Source organism: Panthera uncia, assembly GCF_023721935.1.
Source record: "Panthera uncia isolate 11264 chromosome C1 unlocalized genomic scaffold, Puncia_PCG_1.0 HiC_scaffold_4, whole genome shotgun sequence".
In the NCBI taxonomy this organism is placed as follows: domain Eukaryota; kingdom Metazoa; phylum Chordata; class Mammalia; order Carnivora; family Felidae; genus Panthera; species Panthera uncia.
Window position 1 is genome coordinate 59726828 of NW_026057585.1, and position 25460 is coordinate 59752287.

Here is a 25460-nt window from a genome sequence, read left to right on the forward strand (position 1 = left end):
CCCTGAGAACCCCTCCATAGGCCTCTAGATGTGTACCACACCTGAAGCCTGGCCCTCAGGCCAAAACTCCAGGATAAGCAAGTGGGCCTTTTTCACAGAATGACGGCTCTTGTGTTTCAGCCTGATATTTATGCATTGACCTAGGGGTGGCAGCCTGCCAAGGACTGTCTCTTTATTATTACAGACTTATGGAACACAGGAACACAAGGCCCCCTGGCCATCAGAATCAGGTGGTTGAGGGGCATCTTCTGCATAGCAGCCACAAAAACCATGGCAGTAGACTAAAAACCAGGGCACCAGATATGTGTAAGAGCTCCCCTCTGAGAGCTGGAGCACAGCAGAGGGAGAGTGTGAAGACAGCACCCACTCCCCCAAGGTCTCTGGAAGGGATCACAGTTGCCCCTTAGATGTATGTCAAACTTTTTTTTTTAATATTATAACTTCTGTCCTCCAATACAATAATATTACTAGCACACTTGAGTGGAATGCTTATGTACAGAGAGCAAATATTTCATTCAATATCCACAATACACCTTTAAATTAGATTTTGTTATTACTATTTTAAGGAGTAGGAAACGGAGACTAAGGTATTTATTCAGTACTTTATAATTAGAAAGTAGAAGAGCTAGGATTCGAGTTTATATCTGTCTGACCCCAAGCTCCAAGTTTGTCTATAAATCTGTGTTTGTCTCCCAATGATGTCTACAGTCCTGGAGACAGACTATAGACAGTTATTTTAATAAATGTGGAAACAAAAGCTTGGCGCATAGATTTATTTAAACCGTACGCTTATTTCTTCCCTGCTATCCAAGTTCTTTATATTGACCCACACTATATTAAATCAAGGCAGATTTCAGATCTCGTTTTAATGGACCAGGAAAAGGATAAAAAGATATTCTCAGGTAGCAAAAAAAAGAGGTTTAAATACATCTACAATATCTTTTTTCATTTTTAACATTAATACTGAGACTGCCTCTCTGTAAAGACAATTTATCTGAAAGACACTTTTTTAAAAATATTCAGTTGAAATTCTTTTTGATCATCTAAAGTCAGATATTTATTCATTTCTGACAAAAGTAGTCCAAGAAATTGATTAGAACTCTTCTTTCAATTTTTCCACAAATTGTTTCTTATTAATAAAGTTAATTTACCATAGACCTGATGAGATTGTTAGGTCATTGGAGCATGAGATACATGGCATAGTCTATAATTTAAGAAAGTTTCTCTCAATTACTTTATGATAGGGGAGGGGAAAAAATAGGGGAGAAATTACTGATGCATTAGAGTTCATAATTTTTCCTTTTCAGCAAAGTGAACTGTTCATACATCTTTAGAGAATATGACTCAAAAAAAAACCCTGAAAATACTCAAGCTGGTCAAATGAGGGAAAACAATTGGGTGGAATGTGCTTGCAATACAAATAATCAATAGGGAAGGAGGAACAAGAAAAGAGAGAATTCCAACCTCTTCATTGTCTGTAGCAACAGGTATACTAATACACCTATAAATGGAAAAAATTAGGAAGAATACCAAAATACTAAGACCTCACTTGTGTTAAGGTGGGAATATCATGGGTGATCCTTTCTCCTCCCTCTCCTATCCACATTTAGTGAAATAGTGGTTTTCCATTTGTTACAGATCCAGCACAAGTCCCCTTCATTTCACTCCTCTGTCTCCTTTTTCTCCCTCCCAGAGGCAGGGATACTGTGGATACAGGAGTGTATCCATTTAGTGTATGTCTTTTTTTTTTTTTTTTTCCTAACTTTGACTCAGGGTAAGGAATATTGCACTTTTTTTTTAAAATTTTTTTTCTAACGTTTATTTATTTTTGAGACAGAGAGAGACAGAGCATGAACGGGGGAGGGTCAGAGAGAGGGAGACACAGAATCCGAAACAGGCTCCAGGCTCTGAGCTGTCAGCACAGAGCCCGACGCGGGGCTCGAACTCACGGACCGCGAGATCGTGACCTGAGCCGAAGTCGGACGCCTAGCCGACTGAGCCACCCAGGCGCCCCATTTAGCGTATGTCTTACACTTGAACAAATTCGTGTTTGTTGAAGATACAGTATTTTACATTTTTGTACGGATGCCATCTTACCATTCTGCAACATGATTTTTTTTTTGAAGCTGTATTTTCCTATTCTACCTATATTGATGAATATGAGTCTAGTTTATTCAGTATCATTTGCATATTATAGCTACTCCATCATATGGACATATCACAGTTTGTTCATGTGTTCCCTTATGGAGGGACATTCCAATTGTTTCGAATGTTCACCCTTTCAAATGATGTTGCAGTAATCATGTCATATATTTCCAGGTGAATATAACCGGGTTTCCCTAAGTTACTTACTTAGAAATAAAATTTCTAAACAAAAGTAAACAACTTCAGTTTTATATTCCAAAATGGTCGTGCCACTTTATGCCCTCAAACTAGTATAAAATTCCAGTTTCTCCATATTCTTGCCAAATGAGATATTATTCTCAAACTTTGGGATTCTTGCTTAAAATGGTGGGTGTTAACTAATCTTCATTGCCTTCCTTCCATTTCCCTGTTTACTATGTGGCTGTGCATTTATTGTTATAAGCTATTCAGTATTTCTCTTCTGTGATGTCTGCAATGTCCTTTTGTCTAGTTTTCTATGAGTTTCTCTTTTTTTCTGTTGCAGGAGTTTCCAGTAGAATTGATCTCAACTTAACTGTTACACTTCACCATTTAGTATATTTGTTGGAGATTAATCTAATTAAGAGAGTTTGTGTGGAATTTTTTTTCTTGCACCTTTTAAAATACTCTGGTTTCTTTTATTTCTTCAAGGTAATTAATTGCGGTGGTAGATTTTCTTTTTTTTTTTTTTTTTAATTTTTTTTCAACGTTTTTTATTTATTTTTGGGACAGAGAGAGACAGAGCATGAACGGGGGAGGGGCAGAGAGAGAGGGAGACACAGAATCAGAAACAGGCTCCAGGCTCCAGGCTCCGAGCCATCAGCCCAGAGCCTGACGCGGGGCTCGAACTCACGGACCGCGAGATCGTGACCTGGCTGAAGTCGGACGCTTAACCGACTGCGCCACCCAGGCGCCCCTCAGTGGTAGATTTTCTGATGTTGATCCATCTTTGACATCTTGGAATAAATTTTAGTTGTTCTTGAGTTAATTTTAATACCGATTAACTCATTTTCCTGGTATTTTATTTAGTGAGTTTGGGCCAAAATCTTTTAAGTGAGATTGGGGCTATATTTGTTATTTTGATCATAGTCTGGTTTTCATATCAAAATCATAGCGCCCTCTTCAAATGAGTAGGGTAACTTTTCTCTTTCTCTTAAAAAAAAATTTGTAACATTTATTTATTATTGAGAGACAGACACAGAGTGCGAGCAGGGGATGGGTAGAGTGAGGGGGAGACACAGAATCGGAAGCAGGCTCCAGGCTCTGAACTGTCAGCACAGAGCCCATCGTGAGGCTTGAACTCAAAAACTGTGAGATCATGACCCGAGCTGAAGTCGGACACTCAGACACTGAGCCACCCAGGCACCCCCAAAGAAGAGTAGATATTAATTCTAAGTGTTTGGTAGAATTCACCCTGAAACTATTTGATCTTGGAGTTTTGCTTGTTGGGAGTTTTTTTTTTTATTACTGATTTAATTTAGATTACTGATTACTAGCAATCAATCTATACAAATTTTGTGTTTCTTCCTGATTTAGTATTGGAAGATGGTATATCTATAGGAATTTGTCCATTTCTTCTGGGTTGTCCAATTTTTTTGGCATATAATTGTTCATAATATTATAATCCTTTGTATTTCATTACTTTCAGTTCTTTCTCCTCCACTTCTACTTGTATTTATTTAAGTCGTCTCTCTTGTTTTTTTGATGAATTTGGCTCATGGTTTATCAATTTTGCTCATCATTTTGAAGAACTGACTCCTGGTTTCATTGATCTTTTCTAATTTTTTCGTCTCAATTTTGTTCATTTCTGCTCTCATCTTTATTATTTCCTTCCTTCTACTAGCTTTGTGCTTTGTTTGTTTTTTTTTTTTCCTAGCTCTTTTGGGTATAAAGTTAGGTTGTTTATTTGAGATTTTTCTTGTTTCTTGAGGTAGGTCTGTACTGCTGCGTCCCAAAGATTTTGTACTGTGGTGTTTTATTTTTATTTGTCTCCGTGTATTTACTTTGTCCTTTAGGTCTTGTTTGGCTCATTCGTTGTTTAGTAGCATGTTGTATAGCCTCCACGTAGTTGTGTTCCTCCCACATTTTTTCTTGTAACTGATTTCTAGTTTCATATTGTTGTGGTTGGAAAAGATCCTTGGTATAATTTCAGCTTGCTTAAATTTACTGAGACTTCTTTTGTGGCCTTAACTGATCTATCCTGGGGAATTTTGCACGTGCACTTGAAGAAAATGTGTATTCTGCTGTTTGGGAAGGAATGGTCTGTATGCATCTTTTAGGTCCATCTGGTCGGATGTGTGCTTCAAACCTACTGTTTCCTCGTTCTTCTGTCTGGATGATCTATCCATTGATGCGAGTGGGTAATAAAGTCCCCTATATTACTGTATTACTGTCAATTCCTACCTTTAAGTCTGTTAATATTTGCTTTATTCATTTAGTGGCTCCAATGTTGGGTGCATAGATACTTCGAATTTTTATATCTTCTTGATGGGTTGATCGATCCCTTTACCATTATGTGGTGCCCTTCTTTGTCTTTTGCTACAGTCTTGGTTTTAAGGTCTGTTTTGTCTGATAAAAGTGATAGCTGCCCTGAATTTTGTTTTGTTTACTTTCATTTAAATAGTATATGTTTTTCCCAACTTTCACTTTCAGTCTGTGTGTATCTTTAGGTCTGAAGTGGGTCTCTTATAGGCAGCATGTATATGAATTGTTGTGGATTTGGATGTGGATTTGTTTCTATATCCATTCAGTCAGCCTGTGTCTTTTGATTGGAGCATTTAGTCTATTTAAAGTCGATAGGTATTTACTTACTGTCATTTTGTTAATTACTTTCTGTATGATTTTGTGTAATTCTTGGTTCCTTTTTTCTTCTCTTGCTCTTTTCCCTTGTGGTTTGATGTCTCCTTTAGTATTACACTTGTCTTCCTTTCTTTTTATTTTTTTGTCTTAACTAGAGGTTTTTTGTTTGTGGTTCCCATTAGGTTCATATGTAACATCTTATGTGTATAGCAGTCTTTTTAATTTGATGGTCACTTAAGTTTGAACACATTCTAAAAGCAGTAAATTTTTACTTTCCTCTACATGTTCTTTGATATCTTACTTTACAGCTTTTTATTTTGTGTATTTCTCAACTGATATTTGTAGATATAAGTGATTTTACTACTTTTGTGTTTTAACCTCCATATTAGCTTCATCAGTGATTAATCTATCTTTACTAAATGTTGGCTTTTACCTGTGAAATTTTTTCTTTAATGATTTTCTTCTAGTTTTGGCCTTTTCTTTGCACTCAAAATAATCCCTTTAGCACTTCATATAAATCTGGTTTAGTGGTGATGGACTCCCTTTAACTTTTGTTTGAGAAATATTTTCTTTTTTCTATTCTGAATAGTAGTCTTTGTAGGTAGACTGTTCTTGGTTGCAGGTTGTTTTCTCCTCAATACTTTGATATATCATGCCATTCCCTTTGACCTCCAAAATTTCTGCTAGAAAATCAGCGGATAGCCATTTGGGGTTTTTCTTGTATGTAACTCTTTTCTCTTGCTGCCCTTAAAATTCTTTCTTTTTATCAGTATGTTTTGCCACTTTAATTATGTATCTTGGTGTGAACCTCCTTGGGTTAATTTCACTAGAGGTTCTCTTTGCCTTCTGGATCTGGATTTCTGTTTCCTTCTCCAGATTCAGGAAGTTTTCAGCTATAATTTCTTCAAATAAGTTTTCTGCCTCCTTTTCTCTCTCTTCTCCTAGGATCCCTATAATGTGAATGTTACTGTGTTAGATTATGTCCCTGAATTCCCTTAACCTTTATTTAACTATTTGTTTACTTTTTGCTGTTCAGCTTGGGTACTTTCTATCGCTCTGCCTTCCAGATGGCTGATCTGTTCTTCTGCATCTTCTAATCTGTTGATTCCCTCTTTTGTATTTTTTTTTTTTAGTTATTGAATTCTTCATCTCTGACTGATTCTTTTTTAATATTTATTCTCTCTTTGTTGAACTTCTCATTGAGATTATCCTCTCTTAAGTCTAGTGAGTGTCTTTATGACCATTACTTTGAATTCTTTATCAGACATATTGTTTATTTCAGTTTCATTTAGCTCTTTTGCTGTAATTTTGTTCTATTCTTTTATTTGGGACATAGTCCTCTGTCTCTTCATTTTGTCTAACTCTCTGTGTTTGTTTCTCTGCATTAGGGAGGTCAGCTACCTTTCCTGGTCTTAAAAGTAACGGCCTTGTATAGAAGAGGTCCTGTTGTGTCCTATAGCACAATTCCTCCTAATTACCAGAACCAGGCACTCCAAGGATGTCTCCTTTGTGGGCTTACTGTGTGCACCTTACTGCTGTGTCTGCATTGTGATTGCCTTCAGACCAGCTGGCTTCAATGACCCGTTTTCTCTGTTGTGAGCACACTGGGCAGTGTTGGTCTTGAGCTATTGTGAGGCCTGTCTGAGGCCGGGGGGGGGGGGGGGGGGGGGGCTTCTAGGTGGGCAAGGTCAGCCTTCAGACTATATGTCTGCGATTAGCCTCTCTGCCACAGTTGTAGCCTCACCCAACAGCAGGGCCCACTTCCTCAACAGCCAGTGCTTGAACTATGGGTGTGCTAGTGTTTAAGATTATCTCCCCTTCTCCCTAGGGCAGGAGTCACTTTGGAGTGATACTGGGTTCTGCTGGGGCCACATGCAGGGTATGGCCAGGCAGGAGCTGTTTTGAAGGGACACCTGCTGAAGTGGGTGGGCTGGGTGGGGGGGGGTGTCTGCAGGTGAACACGGAGGTGGGGCACGTGTTGCTAGCAAGTTGGAGAGTTTTAGAGCTGGTTCCCGCAAGTATCTGGCCATCTGGAGTGTTTGGGGGAAGAGAAGTGGTGCCCACCACTGCTTTTGTTCCTGGAGAAATCTCCTGAAGATTCCTGCCCTGACAGCACATGTTCTGAGATTAGTAAATAAAACTTAATGTACACCCCAGACACCTTTCATACTGCTGCTTTTGTGTTGTGTCTCAGCCAAGTTATTGAGTGTGCTGGCTCTTTGAGAGGACTCAGTTTCCTTTTACTGCCTTGTTTTCCCACAGTTAAGTCTGCTGGTTTTAAAAGCTCCTGTGGGTAATTAAGCCTCATTGGTTTTCAAAGCCAGATGTTTAGGAGAACTTTTCTTCCAATGCAGACCCCTAGTGCCTGGGGTGCCTGGGGTCAGGTCTGATCCTACTTCTCTGTGCTTGTGGTGTCTCTCTCATTTTTGGTTAGTTTTGCTTGGAATTTTCTTCCCAACTATGTCTCTACCCCCTTATCGTTTTCCATGTGGTTTCTGTACAATTAACCATGCAAGGTGTGTTCTTCCAGTCTTGAGATCATTTTCAGAGTTAGTTCCATAGATGTAGTTGTTATATCACTGTGTCTGTGGGACAAGGTGAGCTAAGGATAATCCTACTCTGCCATCTTTTCTAAATACTCCCCCACCATGGTTTCCTATATCCTACTTCATTACTAGTTCAGTTTCTTTGAATGTTTTGATGTATTTCAGCAAGGATCTATGAGCAGTAAACGTGTGTACTGGTATTCTGAAAAGATCTTTGTTACTCCCTCACTTTTAATGACAACTTAGCTAGAAGATAATTTGATACTGATATCTTTCCTCAGTATACTTATTATCCACAGTCTCCACCACTTATTGTTGCTAGAAAGAAGTCCATCGTAAGTCTGCTGCTCCTTGGTAATCTATATTTTCTCTCACCCAGATTTTACATTTTTCTTTTTTTCTTTGACTTACGCTAACTTATTACAAACTGTGTAAGTGTGGATTTATCATTATTTCTTACTGTTGAAGCTGTTTCAGTAGAAGGATTTGTGTCCATTATTAATTTTAGAAGTCTTAGCTATTATCATGGGAATACTGATTCCTTTTCTTCATCCTTTTTCTTTTTCCTTTTTAGAATTCCTAGTCTTTATATTTTGAACCTTCTCATTCTGTCTTCCCCACTGTTAACTTCTCTTAATATTTTCCATCTCTTCATCTCTCAGTGCTATATTCTGAAGGACTTCCTTAGATCTAACTCATTCTCCAGTTCTCTCTTCTGCTGTGTCTGGTCTACTTTTCAACATATACATTATTTATTTCAACAACTGTATTTATGATTTCTATAACTCCTGTCTCCTGTCCCTAAATCTATGTGGTTCTTTTTCCATACTCTTGTTTTTTGTTTTTATCTTTGTTTTTTTGTTCTCTTTTGTTTTGTTTTTGCCTAATGGCTTTTACTCCTTTATTTCTTTGAACATTTGAAACACTTATTTTTAAATCACTTGCACGTCATTCTGTTATTTCTGTTGTTCTGTTATATCTGACTATCTGTGGTATCTCATCTCTTTGTGTGGTTTGCATTTTTTTTTTTTATACTCTGAGCTTGTTTCATGTGGGAATTATTTCCTTTGGAGACCATAGGTGCCTTGGGTTGTGGAAACATCTTTACAGAACGATTTCAGATTTGCCTTACAAGAGAGGGTTGGATTTCGAGCACTATTTTGTCTCTGTGTCTCTCTGAAATACACACCATGCATTTAGAACCCCACTTGTACTTTGTGCTAGGTTTTCAAGTTTTCAGTTTCAAGTTTTCGGTTTCTTAGCTCCTGTGATCAGAGCCAGATACCAAGCTTCCCTGCCGTTCCCTGGGAACCGGCACACATATTTTTTACAATTTGTTTTACGGATGAAATGGCATTTTGTGACTCTGAACTTTATGCTGATAGCTTGGATCTAACATCCCGTTCAGTGGAAGCCTGTGTCTGAGACTTAACTTCTGACTCAGAAAGAAAATCCTCAGCCACCCAGTCATTAAGATCTTTCCTTATCTGTCTCAGTTTCCCTTTGCATCTAATTCTCTTTGTATATGATACATCTTTAGTTGTGACTTTCTTTCTCTATATCTGGCCCCTGGAGACTTTATTGATGTCTAGATGAGTTATGTGTTCTTCATATAATTCTCTGTATTGTTACGTTTTTTCAGAATTCCTGTAGGTTGAGAGTAGGGGTGGTGTGCCTTCCATATCTGTTTAAATCACCATATTTGTCAGGCATATTACTTCTCTAATGAAGAAAAAAAATAGAAAAAGTTTTAAAATGTTTAAAGCAATGTTTTATTTTAAGTAACCTTTTTGTTTCCTCCATGCTTCTCAGTGCTGAATTTGAAGAACCACATAATTATGAGGCGACAATTTCATATCTGAAACACTCTGGCAACTCCATTAACCTGTGCACCGCAAAAGAAATTGCTGATGGTAAGTCTGCTAAGCCAATTAATATTGTAACCCTGTGTGGAATGAAAATGCAGCAAAAGTGGTATTTTCCCTCTAGCTAACTATGAGTTTAAAAATTCACAGCCATGCTGGTCTACCATGTCATTCCCCCCCCCCTTGTCTGGTCTCTTAAAAATAAAAATAAATCCATTTGGGCATCACTGCTATCTCACAACTCCTAGTGCTGCCTTCTCTCTATCCTTTCTATTCTCTCCTTCACCAATCTACTCAGATGCCTTGCCTTCTATAGATATGTGGGAGGGAAAATCAAGATAGGGCAATTCATTTTTCTTCCTTCCCCCTCCTATAGAAACTTCCTCTCTCTTCTTCTGGTGTCTTTCTTGAACTCCCCTGGTAACTCTGTGTGTGGAGAGGGAGATAACAGACTATGAGAATTAGGTCCCTGTGTTTAGTCTGAATAGCAGCAGAGAATTCATTTAATGGATCTGACCACTGGTTTAGAGCTAAGTCTTCCAGCCTCTGGTGTTGCCGACAAAGCTCAGACCTCTCTAGGAAGAAAGAGACCCTGTCAGGTAAGAAAATGAACAAGCAGGAACTCATAACATTTCTACAAATTTCTGTGTCTTTGTTCTGCCTATAGGATCAGCCGATTCTCTATAAAAGGCACAAATATTTGTGTCAGAATGAACACTAATATTACTGAACCTGTACTGTGGGCCACAGTTCTGTGGTTCTGTGTGTTCTCTGGGCTCTCTGTGTGCATCCTTGCTGATACAGCAGTTTTATTCGCCCACTTTTTGAGACCGGAAACTGAGTACTAGAGAGATTGAGTTGTACAGGGTCACACAAGGAATATATGGTAGAACTCTACTGTGAAACAGGCTCTAAGATGCCTGCTCTTTGCACTGTTTTTCTGCTTCTCATTCAAGAATGTTTTTGCTTCCCTGGAGAGAGGGTTAAAGAGAGATCATCTGATTCAGCTTCTTTATTGTATGGAGAAAAGACCCAAGGCTCTGGGAGAAGTCATTTGCCTGAGGATACAGACAGAAGAGGTTTGTGGAGCAGGAGTTGGGATCCCATTGAAATTTCGCTTCCCTCCCCCAGGAAATAAAGGGTTGAAGAACCTCTTTCTGACTCTTCGACTGGGCAAAGGTTCGACTCTTCCATATGGCTTGTAAAATACTAGCCTCAAGAAAAGCAACTCCTTTCCCCTCTCGCCTCCATAAGGCAGGATTGTCCCATTCTTGCGGTGTCTGGGCACCAACATCAGAATATGGCTTCTCGAATTCTAACATTTAAAATGTGAATCACCTGAGGATCTTGCTTAACATAATCTGGTTTGGTACCTCTGGGGCTGGACCTGAAAGTCTTCATTTCTAACAAGTTCCCTGGTGGTGCTGATGCCGCTGGTCTACAAACCATGCTTTGAATAGAAAGGCCGTGGGCTCCATTTGGACTAAATTCCAACTGCACGCCTTTCTACAAGGGCTCACAGGGCCATTTAGATGCGGCAGTCAGAGCCTATACGTTCTGTCTCTGGATACATAAGACCTTCAGAATGCCCCCCTCCCAAGTAGCTGTCCGAGGTCCTGCTTGGGTCTCATCCCTAAGTCCCAGGACAGACTGGGCTGCAGAGAGGGCAGCTCATGGGGGGTGGTATAGGTGTGGTTTGGACATGTGCAAGGCCCCTTGTCATGAAGGGTGAAGGTGCATATTGAAAATGAGAAGCTGGAGGCCTGCATTTGATCTCCTCAGGCCACACATGTTCAAGGTGAACCTGCCAGGGGACATCACCTGAGGTACCCACAGAAGGAACCACTAACTCAAGCCTCTATACAGTCTTTCCCTGAGGGTTCTTTGTGTACTTCCCAAAGAGGCAGGTGTTTATGACTGAAAGAGAAGGGGGTCAGAAAATAAGTCACTGATTCAATGGAGAGTAACAGAGCATAGGATAGCAGAAAGGGAGGAAGGTGGGAGACAGGTGAGGGTGGTGAGGGTGTCTCTTGCCAGAGAGAATATCCTGCTGGGAGGTAGGAATAGACATACCAGGGCTGAAGAAGCTGAGGAACTATAGCCCGGGGTCAAAAGGATCTTGTTACATGTCCCCATCCCTTTCCTTGTTCGTCTTTAAAGAGCCAGCCAAGGTGAAGTTACCCTATGGGGGGGGGGGGGGGGGGGGGGGGGGGGGGGAGGAGGAGATGAGCTCTTTTACCTCCACTTGTACTTACTCATTTGACTCTTCCCCCATTTATTTTCCGTTATCTTTATACCACTTAATGATATTTGAACCTCAGTGTCTTCACCTGTAAAATGGGCATAATATTTCCTTCGTGGAGTTGTTCTGAGACTTGGGTAAAACAAGACATTTGAGGTCAAGTGGAGTTGTGCTTCTGGAAAGATGGAGCATATATACTTTTCCCTATTCCCCCTGCTAAGTACAGCTAGAACAGTCAGACAGTATATGTAAAACAACCATAAGAAAACTGGAAGACTCTGAAGGTAGAAACAAGAAGGTAGACCCACTAGAGACTGAAGACCCAAGGACGAGTAGGTGGTGAGTTCCTTGTGTTTTCTTCTTGCCTCATTTATCTCAGAGTTGGAGGTGAAGAAGTTGGCAGTCCGGAAACACCAGTGAGCACAAACAGAAAGAGGTCCAGCAAAAGCCTGTTCTGTGTAGCCAAAGGACCAGAAAAGGGGCAGCCTAGAAAAAAACAGAACGCCTCAAGACAATAACTGTTCCTCTCCCGCCAAACATCACAGAAAAAACTGTGGCTCCATCCTACCAGCCAATGCTGAATGGGGAGCCTAAGACACCCTCATGAGGCTGCAATACACATCCCAACAGCTCTGCTGAGGTGGTATCAGAGAAAGTCAGGTCAGAAGCTGGGACTTCCATCCCTGCCAGGAGTAAAAAACACTTCACCTACAGTGGACGTCCATGAAGACCACGAGGGGAGCTTGTATTCCAGTCTCCCGCCCATCAAGCAATAACAAGGTGCCCTTTCTTTTCCCTCTTGGGATGGTGTTAGAGAAAACCTAGTGGAGAGTCAGGACTTGGACAACTACCCAGCAGTAAGGATGCCAAATGGGGAATAATAGCAAGCACTCCTACCACTCCCAGCCTTATCCGCAGAAGCTGAGTGCAGAACTGGAGTGCCCAGTCCTGCCCAGCAGTCGTGAAGAACCTTTCCCTCATCTGCGTTATCAGGAGGCCAGGAAGTGGGGAACCTAGATGTGTTCCCTCAGCTGACAGAAAAGAGTCACCCCCATTTCTGCCACCAGGAAAAACCAACTAAAATAGAAGCTTCCAATAATATCCAGAGTCTCCTAACATAATACTTAAAATGCCCATGGTGTCAATAGAAAAGTACTCATCATACCAAGAGCCAGGAGAGTGTAAACTTGAATGAAAAGAGGTGATCAGTAGATGCCAACATTGAGATGACTGAAGTAGTAGAGTATTCTGACAGAGACTTTAAAGCAGTTGTTACAAAAATAGTTCAGTGTTGGGGCGCCTGGCTGGCTCAGTCTGTTGAGTGACTCAGTCCTGATTTTGGCTTGGGTCATGATCTCATGGTTTGTGGGATCAAGCCCCACTCCAGGCTCGGTGCTGATAGCGTGGAGCCTGCTTGGGATTCTCTCACTCTCCTCCTCTTCCTCTGCCCCCCCCCCCTTCTCTCTCTCTCAAGATAAAAAACATTTAAAAAAATGTTTCAGTAATTATGAACATGACTGAAACACACACAAAAAATAGTTTTATTTTATTTTTGGAAGAAATGGAATGTCTCTGCAAAGAAATGGAAGATGTAAAAAAAAAGAAACAGAAATGTTAGAAGTGAAGAATACAATAAAAAAATAAAAAGCTTACTGGATGGGCTCAGCAGCAGAATGAGGAGAATAGAAGAATCCATGAACTTGAGAGAAATGATAGAAAGTATGCAATCTGAACAGCATGGAGAAAAGCGATTGGGGGAGGGGTGATGAACAGAGATTCAAGGACCTGTGGGACTATGACTTAAATTGTAGTACTGGAAAGATTGGGGAAAGGATGCTACTGAAGAAGTACTTGAAGAAATGATAACTGAAAACTTCCCAAATTTGGTAAAAGGCATAAAAGATTGAAGAAGCCAAGAAAACCCCAAAGAAGATAAACCTAATCGACACAAAAACATAATCAAACTTCTAAAAATAAAAAGTAAACCTCTTGAAAGTAGCAAAGAAATGATATATTACCTATAGGTGGAAAACAATTTGAATGACTGAATTTCTCCTCAGAAACCTTGAAAGCTAAAAGGAAGTGGCACAACATTTTTCAAGTGCCAGAAGAAAAGAACTATCAATCCAGAATCCTATTACCAGTGAAAATATCCTTGAAGATTGAAGGGGAAATCAAGACATTCTCAAATGAAGGAAAACTAAGAAAATTTGTTAGAGCAGACCTATCCTGAAAGAATGGCTAAAGGAAGCTTTCTAAACAGAAAAGAAATGATAAAAGGAAGGATCTTGGACCATCAGTTCAGGAGAAAAAACAATGGAAAAGAATACAAATGTGAGTAAATGTGACACACTTTTCTTCTTTTGAATTTTCTAAATTATGTTTGCTGGTTGAAGCAAAAACTGTTAACATTGTCTGATGTAGTTCTAAATGTATATAAAAGAAATATGTAAGACCATTATAAGGAAAGGGTTAAGGGATGTAAAAGGAAGTAAGGTTTCTATACTTCACATTAACTGATAAAATGTCCACACCAGTAGACTGTGATAAGTTATGTGTACATATAGTATAATCCATAGAACAACCACTAAAACAGGTATATAGTGACATATAATTTAAAAAACACTACAGATAAAAAATAATTAAAAAAAAATGCTCAAGTAACCCATAAGAAAACAGGAAATCTCAGAAGAGCAAAAAACAATAAACAAAAAATAAAAAATAAAAGGCTGACTTAAGCCCTAACATATCAATGATTGCATTAATTACATTAAATGTAAATTGTCTAAATATGCCAATGAAAAGAAAGGGATTGGCAGATGTAAATTTAATCCAAGAATGTAGGTATGGCTGTATTAATAACAGATAAAGTAAACTTCAGAGCACAGAAAATTATGAGAGATTCAGAAGGACGTTATGTAATAAGAAAAGGGTCAATCCATCAAGAAGACAGAACAATCCTAAATGTGTGTTCACCAAGCTCCAGAGCTTTAATATATGTGAAGCAGAAACCAAAAGAAGAAATAGACAAATAGGCTCATAGTTTGAGACTTTAACACCCCTCTCTCCACATTGACAGAACACCGACTCAGAAAATCATTAAGGATACAGAAGAATTCAGCCACACCATCCAGCAACAAGATCTAACTGATATCTATAGAATGCACAACAGGAGCAGAATACATATACTTTAAAGCACCCTTAAACATATACAAAGATAGACTATATTCTGGCCATAAAATAAATCTCAACACATTTTGAAAACTTGAAATCATAGTGTATTTTCACAGTGTAATCAAACTGGAAATCAGTAACCAAAAGATAACAGAAAACTCTCTAAACACTTAGAACCAAAATCACACCTTACTAAGTAATCCATGGGTCAGAAAGTTTCAAGGGTAACCAAAATATATATTGAACTTAATGAAAATGAAAATATATAAAAATCTGTGGGACATAGCCTAAGGAATGCAGAGGAGAAATTAATAGCACTAAATGTTTACACTAAAAAATAGGAAAATCTTTAAATCTAAGATCTTACCTCAACACAGAAAAAGAGAAAAATAAATCTAAAGTAAGGGGAATGAACAAAAGAAAGATTAAGAACAGAAATAAATGAAATTGAAAACAGAAAAGCAGTAGAGAAAATCAATGAAAGCAAAAGCTTGTTCCTTGAAAAGATCAATAAAATTGACAAATGTCTAGCAAGAGTAACAAAGAAACAGAGAAAGAAGACACAAATGAACGATATCAAGAATGAAACAGAGATACCATTACAAACCCTGCAGACATCAAAAGGGCAATAAGGATATTATGAACAATTCTACACGTCTAAAGTTGACAACTTGAAGAAGGAACAGTTCTACAAAAAGCTTACAGTACCTCAAGTAACCTAGTATAAATCATTTGAATAGCCCTGTGACTGCTAAGGACATTGAATCCATAATTTTAAAACTGCCCCCAAAAAGCTATAACACTGTGTCAACAATACTTGAATTAAAATTTTTAAATAAATAAATTGGTAAGTAAAAAACTAAATTCCCAAAAAAAGGCTATCTCAAAGTCTAGGGACTTTTCACTGGAAAATTCTGTCAAATGTTTAAAAATGAATTAACACCAATTCTACACAGTGTTTCCAAGAAAAATGGAAGAGGAGGAAACACTTGCTGATTCATTTTAAGAAGCTGATGTTACCCTGATACCAGACCTAGACAGAGACCACAAGAATAATACTGCAGATTAACAACTTTTGTGAGTATAGTCAGAAAAATCCTTAGCAAAATATTAGAAAATAGAATTCAGCAAGATATAAAATAGAATTATACCATAATCAAATGCTGTTTATTTCAGGGATAAAGCTGGTTCAATATTCAAAAATTAATGAAATCTTTATTGACAGCCTAAAGAAGAAAAATCACAATGATCTCAATCTGTGCAAAAAAAGCATTTGACTGATTCAACACCCATTATGATAACTTTTTCCTCAGAAAAACAGGAATAGAGAGGAACTTCCTCAACTTGAAAAAAAGCATTTGCAAAAAAGCCTACAGCTAACATGATGCTTAATGGAGAGGTGCTGAATACTTTCCCCCTGAGATTGGCAACAAAGCAAGGATGTCCACTCTTAACCGCACCTATTCAACATTTGCTAGAAGTTCTAGCCAATGCAATAAGTCAAGAAAAGGAAATGAATGGTATACAAATCAAAGAATTAAACTGTCTTTATTTGCAGATCACAGGATTGTCTAGCTAGAAAATCCCAAGGAATTTCCCAAAAAAAAAAAAAAAATTCTTAGAACTGGTAAATGAATTCAATAAGGTTACAGGATACAAAATGGACATTAAAAAAATCTTATTTCTATATCCTAGCAATGGACACAATAAAATCAGAAAATTTCATAACATTTACAATTTCTCAAGGAAGAGAAATACTTAGACTTAAATCTAACAAGATGTTACAAGACCATCCCCTCTGGGGTGCATAGCTCAACACATAGCTCCAAGCCTTTCTGAGGCTTTGCCCTTTTGTACAGAACTGGGGTAAGCAGGGTTTAAGGTTTTCTAGAAGCTCTGCAGAATTGTCCTCAGAGGTCATTTAGACCAGCCATTCAGACTGTGCTTCCTGAGGAGTACTAGAAACCCTTGAGGATAACATTAATAAGAGTTCTACCCATCATTGTGGGTGATATTCGATTTAAAGGAATGAATCATGGCTGGAAGGAAGTTTGAAAGCCATTTGCTAACTGAATGACCTTGGGAAAGTAATGTCACTCTCTGGGCATCTGCTTCCTCATTAGTGAAATGTATCACTGGTGATTGCTGTACGAATTAAGTGAAATCACGCATTTACACAGTTAGCTTAGTGCCTGCTATCTGTAAGCGTAAAAACTATTAGCCACTGCTGCTTCTTGTTTCTGTATGTTACTAGTAATAGTGCTCTCACCTCCTGGTTTTCCAAGGCCACACAGAGAGTTAGCACGTGGAGAAAAAGCCAAAGGCTGTGGTCATTTTATGGTACGGGCCGTTGGAGGCTGCCAAAGACGATCTTCTGATAGGTTCCTTTTTCCCCAGCTGGGATAAAGATCTTCAGTGGAGAGAGAGGGCTCCAGTGCTGTGGACTGCATCTTCCTGTTATGTCCTAGTCCCTTCCTAACCCCTCGGGGTACAGTCCTTTGTCCTTTATATTCCTACCTTAGGAGCAAGTTGTGATGGCAAAACTTATCATTGGGGCACCTCCACTTTGTTAAAGAGCATCGTCAGATTATGAACGCATCATTTACTCCGTGTGTACTTTTGTGTCCGAGCCTTGGCAAGTAAGATTCCTCTGAGCCTCGTTTTCCCCATCTCTAAGACAGGATAATAATATCTCCCCTCTCCCCAGGTGGCAACGAGAAGCAAGAAGATCGTGATTTATTACTTTTTTGAAAAGCAAAAAATAATAAGTTAGGGGAGGGAAATTAACATTTTTGAAATTGGAAAAGCCATACTTGGAATGGGCATGGAGTAAATTGCATCATAAGCAAATATGATTGTAACATATTAATAGCTAAACAAAGGTTTTAAAGCAAGCAATAGCAAGGTGTAATACCTTTTGATTCACAAATCAGTAAAAAGTAAAAGTGTACAGGTACTCACGTTGAAGCACATAGTATTAATCATACATAGAGAATCTTGGGTCTTTGTTCAGTAGTCACTTGTAGGCAATCCCTAAAGAAAGCCTAGGATTTCATTTCTTTTATCAATGGACTACCTGTGTAGAATGATGATGGCTTAGAAATGCAACATATTGTTTGGTCAGTTTTTTAAACAAAACCTTCAGGACCCTAGCAGCAAGAAAGAAAAGAAAAACAGGGAGAGCCCTACCTATTATGCCCATATATTCATTAGCAGTAAGGAAAAAACTTTTATAGATGACATTTCAAGAAAGAAAATTCAAATAAGCAAATTTATCAAAAAAAAACATCACTTTTTATACAATGTCTGGTGCTCTGCTAAGTATGTTCCATTTCTTACATCATCTCCTTTAACCTCCCCATTAACTGTGTAAGGAGGTTTCCCATTAACTACCTTTCTCAAATGAGCACACTGAGACTCAAGAAAATGAAGGAATTTGTCTGCAATCCCATAGATGGGAAGTGGCAGGACTGGGCTCTGAACCCACATTCTTGCCACTCCTTGGCGTTTGCTAATCATTAAAGTTGGGATCCCATCACTCAGTACGTTCCACAGAACTCTCAGAAACAATCGAAAGGAATTCCAACCTTAGCTGGTGGCCAGTCTCCTCTTTTCAAGAGGTGCTAAGGAGGGGTGCCTGGGTGGCGCAATCAGTTAAGTGTCCTACTTCAGCTCGGGTCATGATCTCGTAGTTAGTGAGATGGAGCCCTGCATGGGGCTCTGCTCTGACTGGAGCCTGCTTCAGATTCTGTGTCTCCCTCTCTCTCTGCCCCTACCCTGCCTGTGTCCGTCCATCCTCCCTCCCCCCCCCCCTCAAAAATAAACAATAAAAAAAAAGATACTAAGGAAACAAAACAGTCATAGAGTAAAACACTTATAACTGTGCTATGGAGTTCGTTTTGTTGAAGTTAGATTTAGGCTTTTTTTTTTGGGGGGGGGGGGTTCCTTTTTTCCCTTCCCTTCCAAGTTCCCCTTCTTATGGCTACCACGAAATTTCAGTGCTCTCTCCTAAGCTTTGGGTGCACATCTGTTTACCAAAACAGGACACTGAAAATTGTTTCAAGTGTTTTCACTGACTCTCTATTCCATCCTGGAAATCCCCACGTGGATTAAAGCCCTGATCAGTGATCCGAGAGTTTCCCAAACCGCGTAGACAAAGCCTCACACAGATCCGCATTCTGAAGGCTGAGAAAACTGAACTCTGCAGTCTTGCGTAATCGCTTGAATCCTGGGTGCTGTACGGAATGGGTGAATACACTGCCTTTGATATAATTTTTTTCGTATTTATTTTAGCAACTTACGAAGTCGAAATTGAAGAACTGCAAAAGGTATTGTTTGCTCTTTTTACCAACTTTATAACTACAACAGGTATACAGAATTGATTGTAACGTATTTTGTTTTTATGAGCAAGGAGAAAAGCCTTTGCTTTTGGTTTTCCCCTGATTCCTGAGGGTTTTCCAAGACTCCAGCTGTTAAGATTCTATAGCCTGAGGCCTGTAATAACAGAGATAGAAAATGTGGAAGGGGGAGAGAATCTGGTCCCAATCCATTCTAAGCCCCTTATCTATGGCGGCCAGCATCAACCGGCCTTTAATAACTGTCCCTTCAGAGAGAGGACTGCTGTGGCACAAGCCAAATGTGCATATCTGTGCTTTCACGAGAATGACCAGCCCTTTCAAGGCACATTTGCTGGCTCCTCATGGGCACAGTGTAGGTGCCACCTTGGAACAGCTTGATTAGGGTTCAGGCAGAATCACTGTTGGCCTCAATCCCAGCTCCTGGCTGTGTGATCTTGAACCTCCATTTCCTCACCTGTAAAATAGAGATAATAGAAGTACCCATGGGTGCCTGGGTGGCTCAGCGGGTGAAGCATCCGACTTTGGCTCAGGTCATGATCTCGCAGTTTGTGAGTTCGAGCCCCACATAGGGCTCTGTGCTGACAGCTCAGAGCCTGGAGCCGGCTGCGGATTGGGTGTCTCCCTCTCTCTCTGCCCCTCCCCTGCTCATACTCTGTCTCTCTCTCTCTCTGTCAAAAATAAATAATCATTTTATGGGGCACCTGGGTGGCTCAGTTGGTTAAGCATCCGACTTTGGCTCAGGTCATGATCTCACAGTCTGTGAGTTCAAGTCCTGAGTTGGGCTCTGTGCTGACAGCTCAGAGCCTGGAGCCTCTTCAGATTCTGTGTCTTTCTCTCTCTCTCTCTCTCTCTGCCCCTCCCCCGCTCACACTCTGTTTCTGTCTCTCAAAAATAAATAAACATTAAAAAAAAATTTTAAATCATTTAAAAAATTTTTTAAAAAATAAAAAAGTACCAACATCTGGGGTCATTGTAGGAATGAGAATAAGGTAAATTCAGGTGAACAGTTTAATAGTAAGTGCTGGCTTCTGTTGCGGTCATGAACCCCAGTTATGTCTGTGTAAAATGTGTATTCTCTGTAAGGACAGGAAGCATATGCCTTGTGGTTACCATATCTTCTGTAGTAGGTGCTCAGTAAATAAGGGGGTTCATCATCGCTGGGAGAACTCAGAGTAGGTAATGCCTGGCACACAGTAGGTGCTAACTTCATGTTGTGGGTCAGTTAAAGTTTACTCTTTTCTCATTGTCTTCATTTAGTCAAATCTTACATGTTTCTGCTTGCTTTCTTACACTTGCTGCAAAGGACTGTTCGTTAGTGGGTCCACTTTATAGCTAGAAAACTATAAATGATTGTTGTTCTTATTAACAAGGGTAGAACCATTCTGATTTTTAAAAGTTTCCAGAAACAAGACCAAAAAAAAAACTGGCTTCAGTTATCTGGCAACATCACCAAATGATAAACTTTTCTGCACAGGTGAAATCCATAAATAGCTAGAGTTTATCCCATTCAAAATTTAAAAAGCTTGAAAGTATTTTTAACTTTTAAGTCTTAACTTAGAGAAATGAATTGTGTTCACTCAGTATTCGTTTTTATGTATTTTGAGAGAGGGAGGAGGGAGGGAGGGCAGGAGAGGGAGAGAAAGCACAAGCAGGAGAGGCCCAGAGAGGAGAGACAGAATCTCAGGCAGGCTCCACACCATCAGTGCAGAGCCCGATGTGGGGCTCGAACTCACGAACCGTGAGATCGTGCCGTGAGCCAAGATCAAGAGTCGGATGCTTAACCCACTGCGCCACCCAGGCGCCCCTGTTGATCTCAGTATTCTTTTTTTTTTTTTTAATTTTATTTATTTATTTATTTTTAATGTTTATTTATTTTTGAGACAGAGAGAGACAGAGCATGAACAGGGGAGGGGCGGAGAGAGAGGGAGACACAGAATCTGAAACAGGCTCTAGGCTCTGAGCTGTCAGCACAGAGCCCGACGCGGGGCTCGAACTCACGGACCGTGAGATCACGACCTGAGCCGAAGTCGGACGCTTAACCGACCGAGCCACCCAGGCGCCCCAATCTCAGTATTCTTAACTGGGTGGGGGGAATCTGACTTCACCTTTTCTTGATGACGTGGAATCCTCTGGAACGTAATGGACTGAGTGGGCATAGTTCACGCTCTTCTTGGTGAAATGCTTTTGGGCCCTTGTCAGGTGTTCGGAGCTAGATCCCTTCACATCCGACCACCACAAGGGTGTTTGCTGTCTCCTGTCGGACAGTTAGGATTTCTTTGTCAATACCTTTGTGTCTGGAAGGGAGTCTTTCACATGGAAAAGCATGTGCCGAGTCCTTATTGTGCGTCAGGCACTTGTGCAAATGTGGGAGCACTTAATCCTCAGTGTTCCCCGCCGAGGTAGTATCTCTGCTTCATTTCCCAGGTGAGAACTCAAGGCTCAGAGAGAGAAAACAACCTGTGAGTAACGCAGCAGAGGTCCGTCTGACGTGTTATTTTACCTGCGCTGCCATCCAGTTTGTTAGAATTCTATGGAAAATAAAAACCAGTAGTCCCCGAATGAAGGCTTGTGGGGTTACCCTCAAAGGAGGGTAAATGAGCTATGAGGCTGGTCTTGGTGACAGCATTTTCGAGGCTTAGATATTTTCTGTTTTCTTCAGTATTCTTGTCTAGATTCAGAATAATGAATGAATCAGATCTGTGTGACGACTGAATAAACGAGGAGCTCTGTTGTGGTCACTGGGACGTAATTTTAACAGAGCCAAATCTAGATCATATGAGAGCTGACTTTGGATCAAGGTGGGGCACGACCAGCAAGGGAGAGTCCCCAGCATGGCTTACATACTCATTTACCACTTCTGCCCACTGAAACATTGCCCCAATATCCCAAGCACATATTTCCTCAAGTGACCAGAAAGTCTTTCCTCTACAGAGGCCTTCCTGGAAAAGCATGCAGAGGACAATGAGTTCTTCTAAGCAAATTACACATTTCTTCTGGCATGTGCCGTAGCTTTGGGGGTGCTTGTTTTCCTCTCATGGTTCCTGGAAATTTCTGTTGTCCGTGTCTGCCTTTGCTCTGTCCTCGGGCCTCACCTCATCTTTTGTTCAAGTCTCTAATGGGCTGTAAGCAAACAACAAAGGCATGGTTTGGATTGATTTATGAAAATGACCAGTTTCCTCTTTACTTTCAGCCTTGGAAGAGTGGTCTCCGTGGAGAATTTAGGTGAGTTTTACCTTCAAATGGAAAAACATTTATCCAACCACTGACCCTCGGATGACTGAACTAGTTTTCCTCAGTGGGCCAGCTGGGCAAACTGGCCTGGTTCAGCCTCCCTCGTGCCCCGCAAGGTGCCTGGTACAGAGAAGGTGCTCAGGGCTCCTGCACGGCCTTTGCCTCCTGCCTTGTTCTAGCCCACGCCAAACTCATCAGCAAACACTTACTGAGACCCCCAACGTCACTAGCCAGTCACTTTCTAACTGCGGGGACTACAGCAGTGGTGCGATATGACCACTACCCTCAGGGGCTCCTGGGTTGTGGGAGTCACACAAATAGGCATAAAACGATCACGTGACTCCCCAAGACCTTAGTTTCCCAAATCCAGTGTGCTGTTTTGAGTCTCTGTGCCTTTACTCCCCAACTTGATGATCTGGCAAACATCGACTGACCATCAGACACCCCCTCCTGTAAGAAACCTTCTTAATTCCCCTCCTTCAGAGAGAAGTACCCAGCCCCTTCTCTGTAAGGTCACAAGTTGGTGCTGACATTGCTGTATGTCGTTTATTTGCTAACATGCCAGTTCATCCTCACTCTCCTCTACCTCCTTCCCGTCAGAGCTCCTTGTGAGGAGGGCCCATGTTGTCCTGTTCTTGGTATTGCTAAAACCTCTTTTACTGGTAGGTTCAGAGCACAGTCTTGGCAAGGGCATTACCGGCCTCTTACCCGCCTCTTCAGAGTCTGTGTCTGTCACTCTTCCCCTGGAGTTATTTTTAATACATTAGGGTAAACACGGTCAGTGAACTCTGGAGAAGTATCAGAATTTTCTGACCGAGGATACGAACGCAAGCAGTGGATCATAGGGGAAGCCCGTTTCATGTTTCTCCTTGAGTTCTGGCCTGCCTGCCTCAATTCATGGTTCCCATAATTACCCTCTAGCAGGGTGCTGGGCACTTGGTAAGCACACGTCGAATGATTCATTCAATGTTTATTGAGCTTTACCCCTGTTCAGATGCCGCTAGATTCTGAAGTCCAAAAATGAATAGAATATATTCTCTGCCTTTGGTTCAAGATGGGAGTGGAGGCCAGAATGGTTGGGGGTCAGGAGCTCTTTGGAGGCAGATGACCACATAAGTAGGACTTTGCAATATAATATAATCACTGCTAAGAGGTTATAGAAGCCCAGAGATGAGGCTCTGGGCCCCCTTTCTTGAAGAGTTGACAGTTGAGTTTATTCTTGAAAGACCTGTAGGAATTGGCCAGGTGAAAATGTCGGAATGTATGTTCCAGGCCCAAGGAAAAGTAGGAGCAAAGACATACTGTTCAACAGTGAGGCTGGTCCAGGAATCCACAAACAAAGATCAGGCCCGAGCATAAGGTGCAGTGTGGGAGCAGCAGGAACGAAGCCAGGGGCACATACAGAGGGGGATCCAGGAGGTCCCATGCTGTCTATTTGCCATTTAGACCAGCCCCATCTATAAGGAACTATAAGGAACTATAAGGCAAACCACAGATGTCATTTAAGAGTTTTCTAGTAGCTGTATGTTAAAAAGTAAAAAGAAACAGGTGAAATTAATGTATTTCATTGATCCCAGTATACCAAAATATTCTTTCAACATGTAATCAATACTGAGGTATTTTATAGTATTGTATTCATGCCAAGTCTTCAAGATCCAGATATGTTTTATACTTCCAGCTCATTTTGAACCTGATACATTTCAAGTGCTCAAGAGCCACACCTGGATAGTAGTCACTATTGGATGGCACAGATTTAGACTTTATACTATAGATCGGGGGGAATTACAAGTTTCAAAGCAGGGATAATGTACCCCATTTCCTTAGAGTCTCCCTAGAACTCACAATACCGAATTGGATTTGATAACCATTTATGGAGGTCCAGTTGTGTAGAAAGTACCAGACAAGGGCCTGAAGGACAGGAACATAGGTTACAAAGGACATAATGTCAACAAGGCAGTTAATGCTTTAGGAGAAATACCAGCAGTGTGTGGTGAGAACAGGAGAATCGGGTACTTCTGACATAGCAAATGCTTCCATGAAGAAAAGTACACTGACAATTATTGAGGGCCCATTATGTGCTCTGAACAGTGCTAGGCTTTCAACATTTTTATCACATTTCATTCTCATGGTAACCATGGACACTGGCACTGTGACCATTCATTTATAAATGATACAATTAGATTTTTTAGACAGGTAAGTCTTAGACTTTCAGAAAGGGGGATGTTGGGGATTAGAACCCAGCCCTCCTTCACAGCCCCTGATCATCACAGAACTAGCATATGGCCTTAAAGGTGGGTGTGAGTGCTCACTTTTGAGATGCATGAAGGAAACTCCTTAAAACTCTTGCCGTTGTCGTTCAGAACAGCGCTCTCTCTGGTGCTTTTCCTCCCGTGGTGGCCCCTCTCTGATTTTCTTTGAGGGCTCCTCTCCTTCTGCCTTCCATATAATTGTGGCTGTAAATCTAGTTCACTATGCCAGAAGCAGAAGTTCTCATATGGGTGTTGATGTTCTCCAGCATTCTGTCCCTTGGTCCTCTGTCCTGGTTCTTCATGACACCGTCCACCCTGCCTCTCTTACACTCCCTCCGGTGCAGCTGCCATCTGTATTCTCGTGCATGGAGGTCATTCGTTTCCTTCGGGAATACTAAGTACTAAGTACCACTCTGTGCCAGGACTGTGCTATTGCCACCATGGATTACACAGCACTAGTGCTGGGATACAGAAATCACAGAGCTCTGCCTCCTTGTAACTTGTTAGTTTACCAGGCAAAGTGAACGAACTGGAGGCAGATCCATAGACAATGTGTTAAGCTGCAAGATGGAAGGACACATTATTGGGGCAGCAGATAAGAAGGTAGGACTGGGAGAATCAGGAAAGGATTCTTGGAGGTAAGATTCAGAGAAATTCAGATACATTGAGAACAAATTGCCGTCATGTTTTCCAGCAATAGAAGATGTGGAAGGCATGTCTGATAAAGGAAATAGTAAATAAAAAGGGAGATTTGCAGGGCACCTGGGTGACTGTCAGTTAAGCATCAGACTCTAGACTTCAGTTCGGGTCATGATCTCATGGTCGTGAGATCG

General features: G+C 40.6%; 1 protein-coding gene and 1 long non-coding RNA gene across 6 annotated transcripts in view; one reads left to right on the plus strand and one right to left on the minus strand.

Annotated features, from left to right (window-relative positions):
* FYB2 (FYN binding protein 2) overlaps positions 1-25460 on the plus strand; it is a 122525-nt gene that overhangs the window by 57651 nt on the left and 39414 nt on the right. For all 5 annotated transcript variants that reach the window (XM_049617088.1, XM_049617090.1, XM_049617091.1 and 2 more), the window contains exons 5-7: positions 9321-9421; positions 19083-19117; positions 22338-22369. In XM_049617088.1, the coding sequence (XP_049473045.1) occupies positions 9321-9421; positions 19083-19117; positions 22338-22369 (168 nt within the window). The remainder of the gene's footprint in view (positions 1-9320; positions 9422-19082; positions 19118-22337; positions 22370-25460) is intronic.
* On the minus strand, positions 19130-23855 carry LOC125912558 (uncharacterized). Its single transcript, XR_007454776.1, has 3 exons — positions 23681-23855; positions 21253-22267; positions 19130-19601 (listed from the first exon to the last, which is right to left on the minus strand). It is a non-coding gene; the product is annotated as an uncharacterized LOC125912558 (long non-coding RNA).